At 39.7% G+C, this 8,782-nt stretch overlaps 2 protein-coding genes across 2 annotated transcripts in view; one reads left to right on the top strand and one right to left on the bottom strand.

The window, feature by feature from the left end:
* Positions 1-1,908: 1,908 nt before the first annotated feature.
* LOC308684188 (uncharacterized protein) lies at positions 1,909-5,593 on the bottom strand (the record flags this gene model as incomplete). The annotated part of the gene is made up of 10 exons (XM_081355306.1): positions 5,330-5,593; positions 4,415-4,568; positions 4,017-4,242; positions 3,796-3,922; positions 3,335-3,633; positions 3,117-3,207; positions 2,916-3,032; positions 2,720-2,795; positions 2,362-2,619; positions 1,909-2,234 (listed from the first exon to the last, which is right to left on the bottom strand). The coding sequence occupies exons 1-10, from the start codon at positions 5,504-5,506 to the stop codon at positions 1,909-1,911; spliced, it is 1,851 nt and encodes a 616-aa protein (XP_081211432.1). The 5' UTR covers positions 5,507-5,593.
* A 625-nt stretch (positions 5,594-6,218) lies between these two features.
* The window catches only part of LOC308684189 (uncharacterized protein), a 128,543-nt gene continuing 125,979 nt past the window's right edge, over positions 6,219-8,782 (top strand). The window contains exons 1-2 of the mRNA XM_081355307.1: positions 6,219-6,287; positions 6,687-6,817. Of these exons, the coding sequence (XP_081211433.1) occupies positions 6,727-6,817 (91 nt within the window). The 5' untranslated portion in view covers positions 6,219-6,287; positions 6,687-6,726. The remainder of the gene's footprint in view (positions 6,288-6,686; positions 6,818-8,782) is intronic.

Here is an 8,782-nt window from a genome sequence, read left to right on the forward strand (position 1 = left end):
TATTTAAATATAAAGATAATATATGAAGAACTCTTTTCCAAAACGCGATAAACGCCATTTTTAAAGAAAGGTTTGTGCTTTCTGTTTGAGGTCTCTGTGAAAGTCCGCTTTCAGAGCGCTCACGTCCGTGATGGAGAACTGCCACGTAACATTGTTTTTTCCTCATGAATGCAAACACATAAAATAAAAAATGTATTTTTGGAGGGTGGGTTTATAGCATTTTGGGGAAAGAATTGATGGAATAGCATTTTGAAAAAAAAAACAAAAAAAAACTTGAATTTATCATCAACAATATTGTTGTTTATTTAATAATCATTGTTAGACATGTTCAGACTGAGCAAAAGAAACAAAACAAAACAAAAAACATTTTAACTGGATAAATTGAATATTCACAAAATGTGTGGGTCTAGGTAAAAAAAGTAATTTTCCTGAAAACTATTGAAATGGAATTATCGCGTTTTGGAAAAGAGCTCCTCATACTTCATGTTAATCTACCTTTTTGTTCCAGAATTGTACATTTTTATCATTTTTATTTTCATGTTCAGTATTATTTTAAATTGGACAAAGACTAGCAAGACTTACCTTGCAAGGAGGTTTTTAATACTCTGTTTTAGTATCTTTTTTTTCTTTTTGCTTAATATTAATAATTAATATTGCTAGAAAACTGTTAATCCACTTTTTGTTCCATATTTTTTATGTTCAGTATTAGCATACTTTAAATTGGACAAAGACTAGCAAGACTTACCTAGCAAGGTTTTTTAATACTCTGAGTATGAACTCTCTTTTTTTGCATTAATATCGCAAGAAAATTATTATCCGGATTAATTGTTTTTTATTTTATGTTCAGTATTACTTTAAATAGAACAAAGACTAGCAAGACTTATAGCAAGATAGGGAATAAACTGTATTTCTATAAAAGTAAAAACTGTAAATATTGTCATAAATAAAGTTTTACGATGCAAGTTGTAATTTGTGGCCCTTCACATTTAAAGAGCAACTTGCAGGTTAGAAGACCCAACAAGTCAATGTATAGAAAAATAATGTAGGAACTAGATTTTCTTAAAAAAAAATTTATAAATACGCTACAGTGGCTTCTGGAGTCGTTTTTGTGAGAAAATTTTACTTCCGCATCTGAAAATGGGCGTGACGAGCGAGAGTCGTGACGTAGCGCGAGGGAGAGCGGTCGATTCAAACAACAGGGAAAAATGGATTGCAGTGAAAGAGCTCAGGTTACAAATTACAATGGATGTGAATGAAGAAACCGAGTTCTCCGACGAGCATGCCTATGATGGCCCACAGGCATATAATTATGAGCCTCCTAGGCGAGATAGAGGCCAGGAGGGGGAGATTAGGGGAAGGAACAATGGGCAGAGGAGAGAAGTAGAGTTGTGGTGTCAAGAAAACCAGTGGCGAATAGGGCAAGTGACCTGGTGAGTGCAAGTTAGCACCGTGGCTAACGCTGGTTCATCTACTGTAGGGCTAGTACCTTGATGTTATGCAATAAATCTGCTTTAGCAAACATACGTTCGACCTTGTTCTTGATTAAACATCCATTTAGATTGTCTTAATGTAAGACAGCAACGTTTTGTCTTCTCATATTCTACAACCTACGATTCGAACGCTGAGACAGTGATTATGCAGTCCATCCAAGCTGGTTAGCACTAGCTACATTGACTAATGACCATGCCATAACATAAATAATGACAATACCTAAGCTACAATAACAACAGTCTAACAATCATATCTGTATAAAAATCCAGTAAGTTACGCGGTTTTGCCTGCAAGAGGGAGGGAGAGAGGCAAATGTCTCTCTGATGGCTTTTTGTTGGCTAACGTTAGGTGCTTGTGCGGACATTGCGAGTCTATGACGTCGGCGGTGGACAGCATGTGTTGTCGAGAGGTGGATGCCTATTGGGCCGTAGTTGAGGGTTTAGTTCCGACCACGGATATTACCTGCCTGACGCTCCATCCCGGCTTTGATGCGTGTTGCCTCAACCCGTTTTCACTGCAGGTAGCATACCTCAACTTCAGGCAGGAGCATGGCCCTCTCCAAGTCAACAGACTGCTGTACATTCCAAGAAAAGAGAAGCCGGTGTGCTTTGGCGCAAAGTGCAGCATGAGTGAATGGAATGCCTCCAAGGAAAATGTTTGGTGTTGTGGTGAGAGCTGTCGAATATCCTTCAGCAGGGCCTTTCTGGAAGCAACACTTTCCAACTTTATCGCAGCTGTTGATCCTGTAAAAAACAGTGTATTTTATAAGTACTATTATTATTATTAGGCAATTAGTAGTATACTCAAACAAATCTTTGACAAGCACAATGCAAATGTGACCTCTGACCCCAATTGTACAGTCTATTGTACCTGGTTCAAGCCACTGCTTGTCTCTTCCCTCTCCTTCCAGAGGTGGGTGTGCACATTGCGGAAATGAAGGGTAGCTGTGTTCATGTATATCCTGAACATGGTTCAGCATGCTCTGCCACTTGGCCTCCATCTTATCAGAATCGCCATTTGGGGTGGAAGACGCAGTCCAGTATAAATGGTTGATGATGGCGGGTCTCCATAGCTTCAGGTCCTCACAATCCTTCTCCTTGGCCACAGTATCCAGTGCTTTTTGTAGACCTGTTCCAGAGCAGAAACGTGAAATATTGAAAAAGCTATTAGAAATCACAAATAACATCCAAACTAAGCAAAACTACGGCACCGACATTACGTTACATACTTTTCCCAATATGCCAGATGTCGTAGAAATGCCTCGTTCCTTCTGGACACAACTCCTCACGGACCCACTTAGCAACCTATAATATGCAACACATTAAGAATGAGAACATTTACTTCAAGTTCACAGTATAGTTTTACAGTAGATATTATGATATAGAGATCCATCTATCTATTCTGGTCTGTACAAGCATCTTTACCTGCCGATTTCTGTCAGTTATTAGGGTTGACACCTGCATGCCTTGGTCCTTCAGGAACCGCACACTGCGCTTCAGACCCTCTATCTCACACCAGGTGCTGCTTGGGACCTCTGAGCTCTAACAAAAAAAAAAAGATTTGATCATATCAGTAGCTTTTAAACCTGACACCTGATTTATGTGTCTAGCATATTATTAACCTACCTGGACAAGTTGAAGATCCAAAACCTTGTTTATTCGGTCTTCAATCAAGGAATATGTTCCATATTTGGCACAATGTCCAGGAGAGTCTGATCTATAAATATATAAAAGACAGGTTTTTTTTGGTTAATGGAAAAAAAAAAATCACAGACACTTTAGGTATCTGTTAATACTGTGTTGGCCTGTTTTCTGTATCCGCAATAAGAGCCGAATCATAATACCTGCAGTCACCAGAGAGGATCAGTCCACCCCCAATCTCCTTCAGCTCTCTGATGATCCCTCTCTGCTCATTCTGCCAGGCCTGCACGATGGTAGGAATTGTGTAGAGGCGCTGATGGCGGAAAAAAGTGCTGGCACTGATGCACTGCAGCCCAAACAGCTTCAGCATTCGGATGGTCTGAGTAGCCAAGCAGCCCGAAAAGTGAATGGCACCGCTGAGTAGAAGATTGCAGGCTGGCATGTTTCGGTGCAGCATATTTTGATTCTGCCAGTAACGCTGATAGCCACATGCTGTGCAGGCCTGACCGATGTATATGAAACAGGAAATTAATACAACTACTAATACCATTAATGTATATAGTACAAACACAGACCAAATTCAAAGTCACTCACACTTCCTCTGGATTTCCAGGGTAAGGCCATGATTAAACTCCAGACAAACAGTTCAAAAATATTCTCTTACCTGCTTGATTTTTATGTAAGTCCCTTCCTGGAACTCTATTTGTCCCTGGGTTTCTCCACAACAGACCGAGCAAACAGTGAACAGACACATCAGCTGGCTTAGGCAAACAATGAACTTGTCAGCCACACTGGAAAAAGAAAAGGAGAATGCTCATTAATGCTGACAGTGACAATTTGTGGACACAAAATCACAATAAAAATAGGTATTCATTTTTTTTTTACTTGAGGTCATTGAGGGATTCCTGTATTGGCTCTTCTGGATTCTCCTCATCAGATGTCTCACTACTAATCTCCTCGTCTGGGATCCATGACAGATCAGAATGGTCCATGACATCAGAGGATGATTCGTCCTCACTTTGGACCGAACTGGCCAGTGGAGTTGATGTTTGTTGCTCAAACCATTCAGTCTGAGTCCCCACACTAACCATTTCAGGCTTTACCTGAACAGCTAAGATGAACATAGATTAATGTTAGTTGCACAACATCACATAGTCAGTGGTCACAACACATGCACAGCCACAACACTACAGTCCAGTATGAAATGTCTTCTTTATACCATTAGAAGTAATTTGTAAATGTTTGTGCCACATACAGCTAATGATACATACAAGTTACACTACCTGATGAATGTTGCAGACATTTGATGTTGCACTGTGACCCACGATGAAGGACTAATGGTTCAGTATTGTGTAGAGAGAAGCCCTCTGCATCTTCAAAATCTACAGTGCTAGGTGCATCTATCACTTCATTACTGGCTGCACTCTCTGCCAAAATCTGAAAACATAGCAAAATCACACAATAAAATAGGATACAAACTTAGTTACCAACTGGATCAGTAATAAATCAGTAAATAAAAAAGAAATATAAATCCAAAGCAACTCTGACATGTCAAAAACCTTCATTCAAACACATTACTAAAAGCATTTTAGAATTTGATCATTTGAAACATGGCAGGTCACCTCTGACATGGATAAATGGCTTTCAAACAAATGCCTTCTGTACAATTGTGGCTTGTTTGCAGAACCAGCATTATAATGTCCCAGGGAGCTACAACAATTCGTTATTTCATGAATTAAAAACAACCTCAAATCGAATCTAGGGGATTTCTACATATTGAGTAATACATTTGGACCTTGCAATTTACTGGAGAGTATAACGTTAGCTTACGGGGATACAAAATCAGGCGGGAGGAACAGTTTGAATTGAAATGCGGGGGAAACGGGAGAGTTAGGCTAACTGTTAGCTGCCTGCCAATAGCTAAGTTATAGCATTGTGCAAACTGCTAAATTCATGTCAGAAGGCAGACAATTACGACAACCTGTCCTAAAGCTCAGTCTCTCTCCCGCTCTCTGTATTATTATACTAAAACATTACGAAATCACACAAATTAAGAGTTAAAATAATTAAAAGAAAGACTTACTCTGCTAAGTGCTCGTTTTCGTTGCACATAATTTCTCCCGCTCTCTGTATTATTATACTAAAACATTACGAAATCACACAAATTAAGAGTTAAAATAATTAAAAGTAAGACTTACTCTGCTAAGTGCTCGTTTTTGTTGCACATAATTTCTGCTAACGTTAGCACTTGGTCCTCCAGTCCCGCCCGCGCCAAAATCAGGTGTCAGTTTTGATGGTGGACTTGATTCCATCGAGTGCACCGAGGGAACAGCATCAGTGATCAGCCTCACATGTTCCTTACTCCGAAATCCCATCCGAGATTCCAACAAATCTCCAGGTCGATAATTCTCCGGAGTGAAATGTGCGCCACAAACGACCGAGTGTACGGTGACAGACGCGGCAGTGAAGTCTGCTCTCTTCACCTGAACAAAACGCACCCAAGAACGAAAAGCCTTGTTTTTCCTAGAAGGAAAATGATGGACACGATGTCCTGACAGGCTGGATTTTGTGCAACCAGCACAAACACAAAAATTTACCATTATGGCTTCTCTAAAACTCGATCTAAAACTTTCTCTGTCGCTCACTACTGCTCTAACTACTACACCCACAATGAGAGCGCTGGCTGAACGCGAGCTCATGTTTACCTCGCCCTACGTCATATGACGCGTTGCTATAGGGGGAAAGGCGTATTCCAGAGCCTAGCACATTTTCATCAAAATCTCTACAACCAATTAGATTTCATTAGGAATTTCTACATATGTGTTTTTAAAAAACCTCTTCAGACAATATCAAGTATTAATTCAGTTATAAATTTGACCTGCAAGTTGCTCTTTAATATGGTTTAAATCTGGCCCCCTTGGCATCTGAACTTGAGTACCCCTGGTATAGAAGGAAAGAAGAAATATCACAAAAGACTAATAAACCCGATGTATGGCTCCTACAGTAAACATGAGCGGTATGCTTCCACATCACTAGAGGGCAGCGGTGCTCGTCTAATGTAAAACTCCCAACGGCACGGACGGAACCCAAGAAGAAGAAGCTTAGAAACATTCCGCGGCTCTGAGGGAATAATCCGGAGTCAGACTCATTCACATGGTTAGCGTTCGAACATGTACATTTCAAAACGACTGGTCTACCATTATTTAGCGTAATGAGATGATTTGTATTACAGTTATAAGATAGAACGGGCGCAACATTTCTTGAGGTATTTTTTTTAGCCGAATAACTATTTTCAAACAACGTAAGTTACCTAAATTGTATTTGACCTCTTCTGGCCAAATACAGTTTTATGTATCAGATTATTAATCATTTGCACTTTCCCTTCTGACTAAAAAAAGTAAAATCCACAATTCAGTGAAGAACCAGGATTTTGAATTCAATGTTAGAAAAGTCTTTTTTATGTATCAAATAATAAATCCTCATCTTTAGATTGGAGATGTATAAGTTTTTCTGAGCAAAACTGAAGTTTGAACTGAAATGGTTTTGTCTGAACAGGTTTATATCTGGAGAAGATCTGGTGTTAGATGAGAGGAGGATGAGTGGAGGCCCTCAGAGAGACCAGGGGCCCCCAGCGAGGTCAAGGGTCGCGGAGGAACAGATGCCCTCCACGCCAGGAGCACATCAAAGTACAGTTTATCTCTCTTTGGTCCAGCAGTTAATTAGGGGTGGGGGAAAAAATCGATTCTTAGATGAATCGCGATTCGGGACGTGGACGATTCTGAATCGATTCACAAATGTCAAAAATCGATTTTCAAAAAAAAAAAAAAAAAAAAATCGTAACATTGACGGAACGCAAAAGGCGGAACTCTGAAGCGGACGTGCACGTGCGCGGACAGTCTGTGGCGTGCACATAACAGAGACGCGCACATAACGGACGCATGATGGCTGAGCGCCAAATGTGCAATGCCAGTCACAAAAAGTTACATTTTGACTGTAAGTTACTCTCTGCAGATGTTCATTCACTTTCTTTGTATAAGCTGTTTTTGATTGTGGTATACAGCAAATTTCAAGTCATAACTCTTTATTATTTAGTTGTGTAAGTCAAGAGCGACTTTGTATGTTACTAATTATTCAGAATATGCATAAGTCCACAAGCATTATACGTTATGATAGCTTCTGGTACATAATTCTATATTTTTGAACGAAAACTGTTTGTGAATTTGCTACAGCAAAATGTTTTTTTTTGTATGAAGGATTATATTGCAGCAATATTATTGCTCATTGGAAATAACAAGAGGATGTTGGTTAGAAGTCTATTATTAAATGCTACTATGCTAGAGATTCAGAATATGCTGAAGTTTGTATTAATTTACTACAAGTATGCTGCTAGTACAAGCACACATTTATTTTCCTGTTGGTTCTCAGCTATGTTGGGACATATGCTGGCAAATGTAACCTTACAGTTGACTTGCCAAATCACTTCCATTTGTTTTATTAATAAAATTAATATAGGAAATATTGGAAGTAAGTTCGTTATGGGTCATCATAAATACTTTGCTTTAAAAGTACCAAGTAAAAACATTTTTTCAATGTTTTTGATAAAAGGCACTTCCCTGAGAATTGAACTTAATAAATGTGAAAAAGACACTTTAATGTCTCCGTTTGTCATTCTGTATAGCAAAGCAGATGAGAGTAGATCATGATCAGAAACCTGATTAGAAATCATTATGAATAAAATCGAATTGTTTTGAATCGAAAATCGATTTTGAATCGAATCGAATCGTGAGATGGTAAAAGATTCCCACCCCTAGTTAATATACAATTATGTTCTTAGCACTTTCACTAGTGGCAGGATAAACATACTACAAGCACACACACACTCATACACACACTCACAGACACACAAGCACACGCACTCACTCACACACACACACACACTCACAGACACACAAGCGCACACACTCACAGGATAGTGAGGATAGGCAGGATAAAGATACTACACACACTCACACACTCATACACGCACGCACTCACAGACACAAAAGCGCACACACACTCACTCACTCCTACACACTCTAGAACACTCATACACGCACTCATACACTCACTCACACACACACACACACACACACACACACACACAGTTTTTCTCTCTTTGGTCCAGCATTTAATATACAATTTATATTTTTAGCACTTTCTCTAGTGGCATGATAAAGATACCACACACGCTCACTCGCACACTCATACACACACACTCACAGACACACAAGCGCACACAGACACACACACTCACAGACACACTCACTCACAGGATAGTGAGGATAGGCAGGATAAAGATACTACACACACTCACACACTCATACACGCACGCACTCACAGACACAAAAGCGCACACACACTCACTCACTCCTACACACTCTAGAACACTCATACACGCACTCATACACTCACTCACACACACACACACACACACACACACACACACACACACACACACAGTTTTTCTCTCTTTGGTCCAGCATTTAATATACAATTTATATTTTTAGCACTTTCTCTAGTGGCATGATAAAGATACCACACACGCTCACTCGCACACTCATACACACACACTCACAGACACACAAGCGCACACAGACACACACACTCACAGA

The sequence above is a fragment of the Scardinius erythrophthalmus genome, assembly GCF_964197995.2.
Source record: "Scardinius erythrophthalmus genome assembly, chromosome: 23".
Taxonomy (NCBI): Eukaryota; Metazoa; Chordata; class Actinopteri; order Cypriniformes; family Leuciscidae; genus Scardinius; species Scardinius erythrophthalmus.